Source organism: Scophthalmus maximus, chromosome 5 (assembly GCF_022379125.1).
Source record: "Scophthalmus maximus strain ysfricsl-2021 chromosome 5, ASM2237912v1, whole genome shotgun sequence".
In the NCBI taxonomy this organism is placed as follows: domain Eukaryota; kingdom Metazoa; phylum Chordata; class Actinopteri; order Pleuronectiformes; family Scophthalmidae; genus Scophthalmus; species Scophthalmus maximus.
In genome coordinates, this window is record NC_061519.1 from 13768395 (window position 1) to 13785748 (window position 17354).

At 40.7% G+C, this 17354-nt stretch overlaps 3 protein-coding genes across 3 annotated transcripts; 1 reads left to right on the plus strand and 2 right to left on the minus strand.

The window, feature by feature from the left end:
* Positions 1-2639: 2639 nt before the first annotated feature.
* Positions 2640-3634, minus strand: LOC118310944 (insulin-like peptide INSL5). Its single transcript, XM_035634343.2, has 2 exons — positions 3340-3634; positions 2640-3175 (listed from the first exon to the last, which is right to left on the minus strand). The coding sequence occupies exons 1-2, from the start codon at positions 3524-3526 to the stop codon at positions 2991-2993; spliced, it is 372 nt and encodes a 123-aa protein (XP_035490236.1). The 5' UTR covers positions 3527-3634; the 3' UTR covers positions 2640-2990.
* A 1582-nt stretch (positions 3635-5216) lies between these two features.
* Positions 5217-11481, minus strand: si:rp71-39b20.4 (potassium voltage-gated channel subfamily V member 2). The gene is made up of 4 exons (XM_035635655.2): positions 10696-11481; positions 9937-10570; positions 9361-9486; positions 5217-7446 (listed from the first exon to the last, which is right to left on the minus strand). The coding sequence occupies exons 1-4, from the start codon at positions 11232-11234 to the stop codon at positions 7129-7131; spliced, it is 1617 nt and encodes a 538-aa protein (XP_035491548.1). The 5' UTR covers positions 11235-11481; the 3' UTR covers positions 5217-7128.
* A 1033-nt stretch (positions 11482-12514) lies between these two features.
* Positions 12515-14913, plus strand: rps28 (ribosomal protein S28). The gene is made up of 4 exons (XM_035634578.1): positions 12515-12661; positions 12951-12998; positions 13845-13967; positions 14786-14913. The coding sequence occupies exons 1-3, from the start codon at positions 12623-12625 to the stop codon at positions 13965-13967; spliced, it is 210 nt and encodes a 69-aa protein (XP_035490471.1). The 5' UTR covers positions 12515-12622; the 3' UTR covers positions 14786-14913.
* The last annotated feature ends 2441 nt before the right edge of the window (positions 14914-17354 follow it).

The window sequence follows — 17354 nt, forward strand, 5'->3', positions numbered from 1 at the left end:
ATGTTGATTAAGGACCCAGGTCTTGACCGAAACGCTTGCAGCAGAGGAGATGTTCTTAGTTTTTTTTGGAACTTTCAGGTCCAGGACTAATGTACATTCAATTAACGGTGTGTTCGTTGGTTTATTGAATCAAAATCATCATCATGAGTATATGTGCTTAATGTCAAGCTCTGAAGTCAGTCTTCAGTATAGTAAACAGAAAGTGGGGGCAAAACCAGGCTATGACATAAGGACGTCCTATTGCAGTTAATATGCCTTGGCCCCCCCTCTAATCCTGGTGCAAGATACACAACCATCAATAAACCATAAGTTACAACACATTGCACACCATGTTGTCTAACGCAGTGATATGACGTATAGGCTCAGTCATCAGATTTTCATTTGATGTTTCTTCCATTACTCATATTCATAAACAGAGAACACAGATCATGTCATGTTCACTGCTTATAACAAGCTTGCGGAGACAACTTTGCACGCCCAGACCAAAACACACACACACACACACACACACACACACACACACACACACACACACACACACACACACACACACACACAAACAAACTGTGACTGAGGATTTCTATGATACTACATCTGACCGTTCATGTCATGCCTGGAGCACTGACAATAATGGACTCGCAGAAGCAGACATTTCCGTCATCATCGTCACTTCTGCTCCCATACGCACATGTGCTCATTGGTTACAAAATAAAACGCAATTAAAAGTGTGTTAGAATGTAAGACACAGACGTCAGATGGGTCTCCCAGTGTTGCACACCCACACACGACCCATTTATGCAGAGCACATGCAGAGTATACACAGGAAAACATGAACCATATATATATATATATACACACCAATTTTTGCCTTGACACTTTTACTGTTGCAAACCAGCACTGAGAGCCATTCAATTTACATGCAAATTGACACCCACCAGGCCACTCTCTCTTTCTCTTTCTCGCTTGCTCCTCTTTGTGTGTGCGTGCATGCGTGTGTGTGTGCGTGCTCCGAGTGTTTGTTTGTGTGCTCATGTATGCGTAGCTGCTCTGCTGGCACTGAGTGGAGTTGCCATTCTGTGTCCTGCTGCTTTCCTGCTAACTGGAACTAGACACAAAGTGATAGAAAGACAGATAGAAGCTCTGATTTCATTTTCATTATTCAATTTAGCAGCTTTTCAGTTGACAAACCAGGCGAGAGGAGAAGCCCATCAAAGAGGCCTTGTCTTGTCATCTCATGTTGGTATACTTAATAATGATGGGCCGAGGCCTAGAAGTGTCCTCTGATCACATTTCTCTTGTCACAGGGAGATCAAGGGTCGCTGAGGTGATTGAGTGTTTTACAATAATGAGCGTCGAGAGGCTGAATATCACAGCAGGAATGTGGCGGCGGATAGCTCACTTGGCTTCCCCGGCGCCCCATGTACGGAGGCCCGAGTCCTCCCGCAGCGACCGCGGGCTGGACTCCGACTCACTCTCTCTCCCCCCTCCACACAAACAGCTGTCCTGTCAAAAAAAAATTGGTAACGGGAATGAGTGACTGAACTTGTGACAGCAACACTGAAATTCAAACAAATACAATGAACCAGTTCCTCACCGGTGTCAACTGATAGGTACAGTTAGTGCGTCTGTACTAAGTCATTCAAAATCAGGTCTCTGTCGCTCTCTGCTGGTTAACACCAGTCACTGCAGCAAATGTCAAACCACTTCCTGCCCTCGCCCTCTTTCCATCCAAATTGGCATTTTGGTGTGTTATTTCACCATAATTTGAACAAAATGTTTTGAATGTTTCTTGGAATTGTTGATTTAATTTGCCCATTTTCTGCTTGCAACTTGATCTAAATGTAACATGAACCTCTGGGCATTATGTCTGATAATGCAGCAAATGAACCCAATTACATAAAAACTAATTGTACGCACAACACAATCCATCCCTCCCCAAATAAAACCAATTAACCAATCAGTCACTGTAGGCTGATTTCGCTTGCGATCAGGAGTCATTTAGGACGGCTGCAGTACAGAGTGGTACATAATCAGCAACACATTTGATTATCCATTGAGAGAATTACACTCCCGTAAGTGTGAGGAACTGGCCGGGTTACAGATTTCAGAGCTGAATGCCTCAGCCAAGGCGCTCAATCTGATTTAGTTCAATCAGAGAGAGCACCAGTACTGCTCTCACACTGTCAAGTGTGTGTCTTTAAAAGCACAGTTTATGAAAGCTATTTGCCAATTATGCCATTTGTTGTTTCAGGGTTAATTTCTTTGTAGCTTTAATTGTCCAAATCAAAAAAAAAAAAAAATAACCACACAGTGTTAAAAAAGTGCAGAACAGACAAGTTTTGATTAGTGCTGGCTGATTTGTATGGACAACAGGCCCCAGACCTACAACTAAAATGTCAAAGCACTGTCAAAGTGTCGATGTTTGCATTCAGAAATACTCAAAATTAATATTGATAATGTTGCTGTAATTACTCACTGCAATGTGATCATCATCTAATGTCAATCTTTGAAGTACTAGCAAACTTCCCTCGAGAAACCCGTTACTCTGAAAGTGTGGGAATCCAATACTGTGACCTTGCACTGACAGAAGCTGGGAAACAATTACCAAAAAGCTGCGAATTCACAGATGGCAAGTAAGATTTCATGAATAGGCATCAAAAGCTTTATTGCAGTCTAGTGTGAGGGTTGCAATTAAATGTTTTTTTCTACAATGATGAAGAGAGAATAAATAATTTTAGTACAAAATGAACCATTTCAATTCGACAGTCTCTTCGCAAAGCCTGTGTACATTGTGATTGTATCATTTGTCCTGACATGACATCTATAATTACTGGTGCGCAGTGTTTGCCATAACGCCACACCATTGGAGCTACAGCAAAATAATTGAATCTGACTTCTCAAGAATTAGGCAACTAAGTAAAGCACGCTTGAAACAAACTTGCGGCACATGCCACAACTCTTCAAGGCAGTTTTTTTTAAGTGTGCTAGATCTAGCAAAACTGTATCAGCTCTCTCATGCTGCATCCTTTATGGCAGCAGATATCAGATATTCTTCCAGAAGCTCGTCTGATCCGAGAGGACAGGGGGTACTGGTGAGGAGCCACGGAGAAGACATCTTTGTTGCCCTCATCAGTCTCTGTTGCCCACAACTCCTCTGTGGAGGCATCATGGTCCCCTGTGCAGAGGAGAAGGAAAGACATGTGAAGACCAGGAAACAACTCCAAAGGAAAATCTAAAGGTTTTGCATTTGGAGTGAACACGGTGACTCATGGGTCCTGTACTTCTTGTTAAAACACAAATACCACAAGAAAGCTGAGAAATGTAACATGAAGTACTTACAGAGAGGAGTGACCTGATGTTGGCCCGGTTCTACGTCCAGGACGCTTCGCCTTAGGCGGGAGCTACCGCAGGTGGAGATAGCCAGACGTATGAGATCTCTCCCACAAATCTTAAACCTCTCCTGTGCATGAATCACACACACTGCAGCCGCAAGCACGACCAGCAGAGACACTGGCAACTTTGGCATTTTGTGATGTGTAGCGGCTCCTCAGTCGGTCAGTAAAGGCAGCGACTGAAGGGATGGGCTGATGAGAGCTGAGTTCGGATGTGTGGAGCGAAATGAGGATCCGTGATAACTTTGAGGGGACTTCAGGGGTTTATATAGGCAATTTGTGTTACCCATGGTGGCAATTTCCAAAAATGCAGAGGCCAGACGTTCTTCGGTCGTATTCAGCCTTGGTGAGGGAAAAGCATGTCCTGAACCAGTTCTCAATACGACAGTGATGCAAAGTCTCCTCAAGGACGAAACTGTCACCGAGATACGCACCTGGTCCTATAGCTCGGTTTTAAAACATAATAGAGATTATGAAAAAAATACCGTGAATTATTTTCCCGTGACACTTTTGAGAACATCCAACGGCTCTGGAACCCAACAGAGGTCTGAGTAGTAAAAGATGGATTTCTAACAGTTCTGTGTTTATAGATATTCTCAATTTGTTTATTTCTTATTTATTGTGTTTTACAGTGAACTATTTCCCTTGAATGTTTTTGCACATTATCTTGACACATCTTGAGGGATGGGAGCTAATAGAACACAGTGCGACTGGCGAAAAGATATCAAGGACATTGACGCAACTGTTCACACACGTGCTGACCCCCAGGACATACTGTGTTCGCATAAATAGCCCAGACACGACTGTTTCAAATTTGCAGCGCTGATGAAAAACGTGAAAGGTGGCACTTAAATGTCTGAAATGCAGTTCTGGCTATGCTTGGCATTTTAACCTCTAATGACGATTTCACTGGTAAGTAGTGTTTGGTTTGTTACTCTCAGCTCAGTCCTAATGAAAATAATAATACATTGGATTTATGGAGCACTTTTCACGAAACTCAAAGCGCTAAAAACTCAAAACGCGGTCCAACTTGACTCATTCCTTTAGCCTCACTGGGTCTTATTCTAATTTTTGATTTAAGGGTTTAAAGTTGATGCGGTTCAGCCAAAGCACAATAATCAAGTTAGTGCACCCAGATTATCTGTTGAACTAACAACACTTTAGTAGGCTCATCAGGAACACTGACTCCATAATAGACCATAATAATCCAGGAACATGTTCACTGTGAATTGTCATTGAAAACACATTTTTTTCTGTTTTTTGTTTCACTTGTTTCACCATCTGTTTCCAGTTTCAATGTCTGATTTGTATTTAAAGATGTAAATTTTAAAGCTGCACTAATTAATATTTGCACATAATCAATGGATCAAACTACACTGGTAGTTATGAACCCACATGAGCATTTTTACCAGACATAGCACGATGGAGAGTTTTATGGCAGGAGATCCTGACATGTTGCCATGAAGAAGATCCCCTGTTGTGCTGACTTTTACTGTTTATACTGAACTCACTAGCTGGCATGTTGCTGCCCCCATGTGTGGTTTTAGGTCACATTTTCAAGAACATGAAACACAACAAAATCTGCCTTTGTCCCCGTCAGGCCAACTCTCCCTTTTACACATTGATTTGATTTCAAATTGTTGATCATTTTCTTTTTCTTAATATTCTATATGAGCATCTGTCTATGAGCATCTGTCAGTGTCACTGTACTTATCACTGACGTCCCTTTTTTAATGCATCTCCATCTGTTCACTCAAAGTCAGACAGCCAGAAATACTCACATGACCTTATCCTGTAACACTATTAGACAAGCAGCGTCATTCATCAGTAGAATGAGACAAGCGTCTGTTTATATACCTTTATGTATTTACAGAGGAATAATAATACAAGTGTGTTATAAGGAAGGGGCTTTTGTTATTCAGCAGGAAATCTTTTTTTTTCACTTTAGCTGGGATTGAGAAGTATATATTTTAGTACATAATAAAATCTGTGTTCAACATGGTTTCCAGCCTTTGTCACATTTGTACTTTTTTTTGGTTTGTTTTTATGCACAATAAAAAAATTATGAACATTTTGCGGTGTTCTGCAAAGTTTTATAAACTCAGAAAAAGAAGTGACATGAATTAAATAACAAGAATTGACTGTATAAATAAATACATATCATAAAATGTCCTTCCGTTGACTCCTTTTGTTTGCACTTTTCAATCATTGCAGCTTTTATCGCCTTAGTTACAATCGCTCATGAAGATGTGTAAAATTGATAGATTTCACCCATACAGTGACGCCCTTAGGCTACTGTCCAAAGAGAATATAAAAACTTGGACACATCTGTAACTAGTGGACAAAATCTAATACGTCAACAACTATTTTTGTGTACCTGCAGAAAACTGAAAGGAAAACAAGGAAGCATTTGTATTGTTATACTGATAATAATGAATGGAACATACATAACTGTCTCTAATTATGTTTAATACGGGTGGAAGACATATTGAAAACCTGTGTTCCTGTTTACAGCAGATACTATATGTGAGAATGGGTTTGAGGAGAGGATTATGTTATTTTACCAGCCTGTATTTGAGCACGTAGTCATGTATTTGCTGTCATGGCACGGTATTTGCTACAGAATGCAGGTGCAACGGGTAATTTCATGACCAGAGGCACAACACGACCACAGCACAGTTTGAAAGAGTATGTGAATCAGTGGATGCGGTAGGGGCTTCTTTAAAAACCAATGCACCCAGCAAAACTACTACAAAACCTGCCGTCTTTGTGCATGGCATTGAGTAGCCAACACAACACAAAAAATATGTTTTGGATGAGATAATATATTTGCCTACTGTACCTCTGGTCTTTGAAGAACTGCTGTCCAGGACAGGAAGTGGTCTAATGAGCAAAACACCGCCAGCAGCACAGTGCAGGGACCGTTCTACTGGAGGTATGGGCCAAGCTGGATCCTGACATCTGTGGTGTAAGAACATGCAGCTCAGCTCTCACTCCCTGCTGGGGTTTGTGCCAAACACTGGATGACAATGATAAGCATCATTGTCTCGTATCATAATTTTCCAGCTTGAGAGACCTATATCAGAAACAAACTAACCTCTGTCATGAATGAAATGGGCTTGTGAGCACCTCATTGATTGCCCTGATCAGATTCTCAGTCTGACCAAAATAGCACTAAACATAATTGACCTTCACAACAAAATTACACTCATGATTTTGACCCCCATTCGTATTTCATTTTTAAAAAGTGGAAGACAGTGACTACAGCCCAAATCCCACAGAAAACTGAAATCAAACGTATGGTGTGTGTTGTGTATCAGGAATGTAGATTAAAATGTAAGAGGACACATGGTTGTCCAAAACAGTTCATTGATAGCACTCCCAATGAAAATAATTTTTCACAAGCATCCCTCCCCTTCAAACATTAATAATGTTGCTACTTGACCTCCTTGTGTCAAACATCTATTTCTGTAAGCTCAGAATAAGTTGCAGCCACTTTTTATTCTTGGAAACAGCATTTGACAGAGTCATCACCCATTGCGTGCAAACAGCAACTACTGTAAAGCCTAGGCTTAAAGCTTATCTCAACTTGCTGTTGCCTCCATTTACCCAGCTTAGACTGTTTATCTTAAATCACATAGACTCGTAGTTGGAGGCAGATGGGGTCTTACACTTTCTTGACCCATGGGTGATAAGGCCATTTAGGGTTAGCGAGTGTCCAACACTGCAGCTTCTCTCAGTCCTCGCTCCCGTGGACAGCTTGCCTCCCATTGGGCCGATAGTGTACCTCATCCTCGGATTCATCTGGCTGGGGTTCGAAGCACTTGTCGAACTTGCGCCTCAGGCGTTTCTTGAGCTGGAAGGAGCGTTCGGTGTTCGAATATGTGTACTCCTGCTCCTTCAGTTTGGCGTAGTAGTCAGAGAACTTGTTGAAGAGAATGGAGATGGGCATGCCATTGAGGATGATGCCAAACGAGATGCAGCCAAACGCCACACAGCGGCCAAGATAGGAGATAGGAACGACATCTCCGTAGCCCACAGTAGAGATGCTCACCTGCAGAAAGAAAAGATTAACATGAGCCATCTTACATGCATGATCTGTACTTTGCTTAGCTATTTATACAAGAAAATTTAAAAAAGGAATTGGCACAACATATTCAAGACTACTGTGCTTGTTTTGGGGATTTTTAGATGATACATTTAACAAGAAGAAATATTGAGCATGGCAGGAAAGATAATTGGAATTTGCCTTATTTTGCTCCAAAGAGAGAGAGAGAGGGCCAATCCTCGTGGTGCTTTTCATCCTGCCATAAAATGTCTTTTGGACGTGGCTTTATGAGAATCCAATAAGTGTTTCCTGCACTGATCATTGGCTGTGTTACAAGTTGCAAATGAGCAAGATTAAATACATTCTCAGGAATGTTCTGCAACACTTTCCATCTCTCGAATGCAATCACTGTGTCTGGCCACGAACGAGACGCATTACACCGTATTATAGAGGATAAGACAAATGTAAGTTGACAGCTGCCTCCAGATAAAAAAAATTAAAAATGTCCTTAATGAGAGTGAAAGAAACACAGAGAATCAGGCTGATGATACAGTACAATGACACCATGGCCTGTTAGTAAATGAAGAAAGTAGAATTTTGTAAAAGTGTTAATGTGATTATTCTGACCATCACGATAAATATCAGGGAAAATGCATCACTTGTCTTTACTTTGTCAAATAGGTAATTTAAAAACTATACTAAGATCCCATTGTTATTTAATGACAGAATGAAAGGTCTTTTCAGGTTTTCTTATGTATCAGATTTGTTCTAACACCCATCCATGCCATTTCATAAAAGAAGAGAATCTTTATCTTTATATTCACACAAAATCACATGGTCAACCACAAAAGTTTTCTTAAACGGGTTAATCTACTGGAATCTAAATTGCATTATTGTCTAAATCCTGTAGTTGTGAAGATGTGACATGTGTGAAACCCCTAAAATAATTAGCTTCGTGTGAGACAACACACATTTGGTCACCATGTTGACCCTGTTGTAAGAGCTCTGCCTTCAAATGATGCTAATAATTTATGATTTACAGTGTGTCAGAGAACAAGACAGAGCTGGTGTAGTTCAGGGGACCACACTGGTCGGTTCTTCCCATCTGTACAGACTAATAAAAACAAAAATTCTGACACATGTACTGTTAAATGGCCAATAATCGTGAGTCATTAGAATGAAAAATGCTGCATCTTGTCTTTGCCGCTTGAGAGATTTATATCAAACTCAGTTTAGTTAACTATTTATTCACACTAATATTATACTGTGACTCTTTAAATACCATCTTATCATCAATGCATTGCTTGGTAGCTCCACAAAAAAAATTGTACAGAACATAACTGTACGCTGCCCTGTGCACTTTTGTCTGGGTCTGTCTAGGCAGACAGCAACAAATCCCGGTAGGTCTAATCCTTGACACCTGAAATGCAGCACACTGCTTAATCATGCTGACACTCCCCTTACCGAGCTTCTCCTCAGTCTCTTCAGCACTGTCAAGCGGAACAGCTTAGCAAGGTCCCTAACCAGGTTAATTGATCCGGAAGAACGTTGCAGCCATAAGAGCTGGTTAAATCCTCTAAAGGCTTAAAGCTCCATTTCTTGCTCAATTAATAATAAAAACATGAGGAGGCAGTTCAGGTGTTACCTAGCACTATATGAATATGCAGTTGAGTGCAACTTGAGTTGATTGCGTTGCATCCAGCATGGCTTGATCCCGTTTTTTATTAGTTAATCATATATTCAAGGTTAAGGGGAAATTTAAGAAATAGAAAAACATTGCATTGATATTTTAAATAGTTGGATTGATCTAAGTTCATTATTAAGTCACTAAAATAGCAGGTTTTGACAGAAACAAAAAAGCCCCAAATGCAATTGTATTTGGGCCAAACCTATCTGGAGTCTGAAGTTTTTTGTACTCACCGCAGCCCACCACCAGGCATCTGGTATGCTGCTGAATGGTGTACCAGGCTGATCCACCTCCACAGAGTGCATCAGAGCGGAGAAGGTGAAGATGCCCATGGCAATGAAAAGAAACAGACAGCATACCTGAACAAAGACAGAAGAGCAAATGTCAACAACAGTGGCCATTCATATTTCGGAAATCAACACATTTATAAATCTTGGATCACCAATCAGATCACATGAAAACGTTAAGCTTAATGACATGACTGGCAAATCCATATGAACCTTTATGTGTTACTTTGCTTCCCATGAAGGTTTCCTTAAATCTTTTTCGGCTCCGTAGCAAACAAATTGCCAGTATGAAACCAACAGTGTATTAACCAGCTTTTGGTCACAGAGAAAACTACAAACATAGTGTTATTTACAAAAAATCATGATTATAGCTGTTCTTTTGGGAGTCACACACGTGTTCCCATTTGTGTGTTTGTGTGTGTGTGTGTGTGTGTGTGTGTGTGTGTGTGTGTGTGTGTGTGTGTGTGTGTGTGTGTGTGTGTGTGTGTAATTTTCGTGTTTCTGTTCAATATTCCTCCATACCTGCTCGGAGCACTGGCGGATAGTGAAACCAAATGCCCTCATGCCAGTGGAATGACGGGCAAGCTTCAGGATACGGAAGATACGCATCAGCTTGACCACCTTGAGCACCTTGCTGATTTTACTGACCCTTGCCATGGTCTTCAAATCTTCCTGAGCACTCATGTCCTCTGCATCTATAACAAATGCCTCGAAAAGGATCTGGATGAAGTAGGGCATAACGGCCACCACGTCAACGAAGTTGAGGGCGCTCTTCACAAAATGTTTGATGTTGGATGTGGTGAATAATCTCAAAAAGTACTCAGAGGTGAAGAAAAGGATGGAACTGATCTCCACCCACTCCATGTAGGTTCTGCCGGCGAGTTTGTACTCCCTGAGTTCTTTCACTGTATTCATTGTCATGGCAACAATAGAGATAAGCACAAAAAGACTGGAGAACACAGCAAAGGCTTTGGCGGAAAGTGAGGAGTAGGGATTCTCCATCAAGTCCCAGAGGGCCTTCCGGAAGCCTCCGAGAAACATGGCCTTGTATCCCTCATCATCCTGGTGTGGTTTAATTTCATCAATTAGCTCCTTGTTGACCTTCAGTTGGTCTCGGATGTCATCCACTTTCTCCTCAAACAAAATACGGCAGCACCTAAGCAGAAGAAGAGGAGATTTCAGAACTACTATTGAAAATGACACTTGAAATACACAAACAGTAACAAACTATGCTACACAATACACAAAGGGAATACTCCTGATCAAGTATTGGCACCACACCTTGGAGTGTCCTTCAGTTTCAGCCCCCAAAATGACAACTCTTCCTCAAAGTTGACAGGGCAAAGACTATCCATCACCCACAAGACGTTACTGCAGTAAAAGCGGAAAATATAGTGGAAAAACGTGGGGTCTCGGTCAAAAAAGAACTCGTTGATCTGGACATTGTAATCGTCACAGAGCGTCAGACGCTTGACTGGATCGTCACAAAGGGCAAGGACACCAATCCTGGTTTTAGGGTGTCGGAGGACCAAATGTTTCGGGATATGAAACACCCTTCCACCCACATTGAGGTTGACGATGTTTGGTAGTCTTCGGTTGGGTTTCTCTTTCCTCTCTTCTTTAACTGCTTCCTTTTTCTCATCAGGAGCATCAAGGTTATCCATAGAAGTCCATGGTTTCACCGAGCTGTCCTGTGAAAAGGGGAATTCACACCCCTGTTCTTCAATGCTTTGTGAGAAACTCATATCCCGTTTTATGGTCGCAAAAAGACTGGAACGGCGCTTTTTCAGCACTTTTACCTTGGGCTTTATATTGTCCATTGTGACAGCTTCTTACAAGATGAACCAAGAGAAAAGTTCTGTTAGTCAAGTCAGAGAAAAACAACAGCAGAAATATTCCACAAGATCTCCATTTAAGCTCGAAGATGTCCTTTAAAAGAAATTCAGCTTTCAGGTTGAAACAAAGACAAAGTAAGAGCTCCTGTGCTCGTCTCTCAGCATGCTAGAAGATCAACTGCATGGGTTAGGGATTCAGCCTCTTCACTGATTCTCTAATCCTATTGCTGTTCTTTCTATCCAAACGCAAGTTAAAAATACTGCTCACAAGGATTAGTCTTGTGATTTAAGGCTTTGAGTTCTGAGAGAGCAGGCAAGGCAGAGGAAGTAGTGCGATGGCTGTTGCATTGCTAACATGGCTATGGAGAGATTTCTCTTGGCCCATCTATAGTTCCTCCGTGCGTGTACGTGAACAGAATTAAATATTGTGCAGAACGTTTTCTGTTTTTCTTTATATCTATACATATCCGGCAGTGTATGAATGTGTATAAATGGTTTGGAAAAAAGCGCGGTGAATATCAACGCTGTCTGCATGTGTGTGAATGGGTGGTCTATATGACTGGAAAAGCGCTATATAAATACAGTCTATTTACCATTTTACATTTATATTCTTAAGAAAGCCATTGTAGTATCTTACATTGTATCTTGTATCTTTCATTAATGTTTGGCATTAATCTCTTTGCAATAACGCAATAGCATGAATAGCTTTTACAAAATCGAGACCATCCGAGTCAAAATAAGCTGTAGTTTTGATAACATAATACTAAATTAGGGAGAAAAAAGAAATCAATTGGATTAATAGCTTAAATTCCAGTTCACTGAATTTTTACATGAAAATTAGTAGAAAGTAGAAAAATGTGAATGCTGCAAAATCAGAAAAAGAAGTATGCATTTTACTAAACGCATTAGTCATAGACTGTGATCCATGAGGGGGCAAAGAACTGTATACTATGCTACTAAAGTATGTATTATTACTGCAAGAATTCAATATATGACAAAACAGAAATATATGAAAATAAATTTGTTTGAACTAATCTTGGTCTATTAATTCTAATTAGTTACATTCGGCGTATAAACAGAGAGAGAGAGAAAATGGTATGGCCCAGTTTTCCACCCAGCATTGTATCAATGGTATTTCCCAAACTAGCGGAAAAGGAAATACGAAAATAAAAGACTTTCGATATTTTTAAAATGTTAATGATTTAATGTTAACGAACGATTTTGCTATTTATTTATATAAAGTCTAGGAAATAGTTCTAATATAATTAGAATTTGATTTTTAAAATCGTCAAACTTTAATAAAGTAAAACATTTCACCGGGATATATGCCGTCGCGGCACCACGTGACTTCCTTTCCGGTCTAACCTGACAACATGGACGCCAGCCGCGTGCAGCCGATCAAGCTCGCCAGAGTAAGAAAAACACGCAATATTGCGTAAATAAACGAAACCGGGCGGATAGGAGGTTATATAAACTATTAATGTCACATACGGTGCCAAAAAAACCGACGCTAAATCAAATTTCAAGCTGCGATTCGCGCACGGCAGGTCGGTCTGTCGCGGCTCCATCATGGAGGCCCTGTCCGTGCCCGAGTCCGCCGCCTCACCGCCCGGTGCTGACCGGTCTGGACCGTGCGCGGTCACTCCACGGAACATTTGACTCGGTTCTCAACTAACGTGTGTTTTGTTTGTTTTTCTTCAGGTCACCAAGGTGCTCGGAAGAACCGGTTCCCAGGGACAATGTACACAGGTATGCTAATGCTAACGGCTAACGTGCTAGAGTCGTCGTCTTGTCTGGTGCACGCAGTGTTCTTGTTCAGCCCCTCTCTGTCCACATAGTTTACTGAACAGCCCAGCTACTGTTGTGGGTCTAGCGTATGTATTTTTCTTTTTTTACTTCTGTTGCACGTAAATGGAAGGTCAGCATGTTGTCATGTGCAAGAACCATGAATTAAGGAAAAAAATGTTACACAGAAGTGCGTTGGTTTCCACCAGACTTGTGGGGCACAATTCATATTTGGAAGATCTATACACAATTATTTTTTATCTATCAATTTATTGGTTTTGTTCAGACCGATTCATAAGATAATTTGGAATGATTGGCATGCAGGTCAGCTGTCCAGTCAGTAATCCGTTAACCTGCAGAATAATAATCAAAGTTGACGTGGTGAACCCTGCAGCAACACCGTCTTGGATCGGAGTTCCACTTGGCTGATGAAGACTAAATTCTCCTCGGACAATAGAATTGGAGTTGAGCTCTGCTCATTAGATCAACAAACATATAAAGTTGTCAGTTAAGCACAGTAAGCCACATTTTGGGCAAGCAATTTCTCAATTGGTTATTTGTGTCTAACCTAAAATTGTACAAACCATTTCACACATTAGAAAGTATGGCCACTATATTCCTAAGAGAATATGGTCATGTTTTTTCTGCCCAGAACCTAAAGATAATCAACTTGTAATCATAACAAACAGGGTGATGGTGCAAAATGTTACATTTGAGAACTTGCTGGTGTAAGCAGTTGTAAGTGTAAATGACTTGGTGGGCACATAAAAAGCCTTATCTTGTGTTTTCAATGTAATCTCTAACCTGCAGGTCCGTGTTGAGTTCATGGACGACAGCAACCGCTCCATCATCAGGAACGTGAAGGGCCCAGTCAGGGAGGGAGATGTGCTGACACTTCTGGAGTCTGAAAGAGAAGCCAGGAGGCTGCGATAGGTGAGGGCACACGACTCCCGTCAGGTCTTGGCCTGGTTTCACTAATGGATGGTTGTCTTCAGCGTGTTTGTCAGTTGACACCATTTAACTGTCAACGTTATGTCAGCAAGTAGCATCGAGCTCTGCAGATGTGTAATAGACACTTGTCTCTTTCACATTTTAAAGACTAACCAAACAGAATAATACAAATTTTACTGACAGCTATAATTAAACTTACACATTATTGCAAACAAATTTCAGGTTGAGTACATGTCCAGCAGACATTATGACCCCTGAACAATCTTATGGTCCAACACTGCAATAAACATGTAACAATTTTTCACATAAGTTTAGCCTCAGTAGTTTTATCGGACTGCACTATATCTTACAATTTGTGTACATGGAGGTGAGTTAAAGTGTCAACTCCTTTAATGCAGTGCGATACAAATGCGTTTCAGGCTTAAACTAACAGAGTGGAATCAGGAGCTTTGTCCTACTACCGATGTAAAGGCACACTTGCTGACTTGAAGTTGACAGTAATTCAGCAATGCCATTGTATAGGGTTGGTTCTGTGGTCCAGTTTTCTATGTGGACTCATTTACTCCTGAAACACCAGACATGCAGGAGACTGATGGCCGAGTTATAAACGGAGCAGTGCTTGGTCACAAGAACTAGGGCAGATTAACAATATTAAATCTCATACTAAACAATCCCTCGCTTCCCCAAAGTTGTCCACATTTTAGTTTTTTGTTTCTATTCTGTTTTACACCGAACCTTTTGAGAGACTGTTGTTGGACGTTATTTCTAAATGGGTTGTGACTGATCTCTTGTCTCCACAGTTGCCCACTGAAGATGTGAGGTTCCAATCCAGCGCAGTGAAGTCGAGGACGCCAAAAGCTTTGCTTGCAATGGCCGACATCTCACTCGTTCAGATTGTTTTGAAATAAATTTGGTTATTGAGATGAAAGTCTGTTAGTCCAGTGTGTTTATTTGCTAGTAAATGTACTTTTGATTTCTGTCATCTGTTGGGGCTGCAACTATCAGCTGACTTGTCTGACTGGAGTGGTGCAGTTGTTTTTTGGTTGTCTGTAGTGGTCAGAGTAAACGGGCAACATGCATGCACACTGTAAATATTGAGGCAAAATTGAAGTGTCATCAATTTAAGTAGGTGCACTACCAGTAAAATCAATACTAAATAGTGGAACTGTAATCCAGTCTATTAAACCTTAGATATGCCTACTAAGTGAAATAATCAGTGATGCCTCCTTGAAAATATCAACAACCATAGATAATTTAATCTTTTTAATAGTTTGGATTTCTTGAAGCATCTTCAGTATGAACAAAGCTCTTAAAATTCTGTGCCCAATGAAACGAGTAGTTTGTTTAAATTTGACCAATTGTCATGAGGGCGAGTTGATATCTGCTGTGCTGTTTTGACTGCAAGTTGGATTACTTGATATCATTATTGAAGTTTTTGCAAACCTGGTTGATATTTTAATGTGATTTAATAAATCTACAGGTGACATCAATTATTACCGGATTCAGCCTGTACAGTTCACATTCTGTCCAGCAGAGGGCACCATCACCCTAAACTGACTTTAGAAACATGCTCCAGTCACTTCAAACTGTCAACAGTTAACTTCACCAGTCTGGAAAAATCATGAAAAAATAGTTATGAGTCAACAAAAGACATAAAAAAACTTTGACAAAGTATAATTTGTTGTAAGTATTTTTAAATGCAAAACATCATAGTTTAGAGAAGTATTTGTTGAACCCATTTGTTTGGGGGGAAAAGTTTGACAATATGTGATTGTGTGTAAGCCAGGCTCAGTCTCTAAATCTGCTTTTGCCCTTGCATTGATCCTGGTTAAGCATTACTTTGTTTGAATGCTGGGGATCAAATCACTTGAATCCCCATTCTACCTTTGCACTAATTAGTTCCTGGATAAATGTATCACCTAAATAACATTACGTAAAATGTCTGTAGTAGCAAACATCACCACATGGATTGAGGGTTTGTTGTTAATCAGCGCACTATAGATATCACTGTAACATTCTGTCTGCACATCAGATCAGCCAAAGCTTTTGATGTGCAGCAGATCTGTGTACGAAGTTAAACATTTTTATGTGACACTTGTTTTTCACCATGAAGGTGTTTGGATGAATTCCAGCTTGGGGCTCATGAGGGAATTCAGTGGTTGTTTCAACAGGGAAAGCAGGTCAGTGTGAGGCTCTTTGCCAGCTGCGCATATGTTTACTGTAGGCTTAATGATTTTACAGTTTTCCTTTACACTTTGACCTTCTCTGCTTTGAACTGACCTAGTAGCGTAGAAACGTGAATCTACATTGGCTGTAAAATCAATACATAATTAAGGAGGTGCATCGGTCAGATGCTGCTGTACTATATCATACTGCCTTGATGTGATATATTTGTTTAGCAGCATTTCGTTACCATTATTAAGTTCATTGAAAAACATAAATCAACAAAATTCCAACTAGACAGCTTGCAGTTGCTTCATAGTCACCTATGCAAATCCGTAAACAATAAATCACATCCTCGCGGCTCGCACAACTGCCTTCTCTTGTCCCTGGTATGAAAATGCAGCATAACAGTTTTTAACATAAGTGTTTCACTGTGTGGAAAATTTGAGGTGCTAAAGCGTGATTAAGAAAAACATTCGCAAAAAAGGTTAAGTGTTTCACTTTTGGTTGTCACAGGAAATACCTGAGCATATCTGTGCCAACAACAACACAGGTTTGGCCAAGTTCCTGTCACAGTCCAGATTATTAACCATTACATATTCCACAGCATGCAGGACGGCAGCTGCAGTTTATAAACCTCACCGCTGTTTCAACCAGTAAGGCACCAACCGGTAACATGAAACCAAACTGACACCGAGCCACAAATGAAATCCTGGCCACCATCCATTAAGTTAAAGTAAGACATGCAGAACCGAGGAGAGCATGTTGGCACTTGACACCCGCAATCAGTGAACCAGAAAGAGAGACGGTGCGACGGAGACAGAAAAACAGATTTTTTTTAACACTCAGGAATCTGGGTAAGAATCTGGATAAGCAGTATTTTTCTTGCAGAAAACAAATTCTTGTAATAGTTCATCTACACTGCAGCATGTGCGCGTCCAGAGCCACACGTGAACGAGTTGCCCAGCAGTCTATGGTAATCAAGCTGCACCCTGAGGCAAATCAGAAAACATAGGTTCAACCACCTGCACCAGCTTCACTCTCATTTTGACCTCAAAATAGCCCAATGAAAATCTTAGAAAATAAAGAACAGATAGAGAATATGAAGTAGGGGGGTCCTAGTTTGCTGTTCAACAGGCGTCACAGTCAACAACACCTCAGTGCTTGAAAACAACTTGGTGTCATTTTACCCCCCCCCCCCCCCCC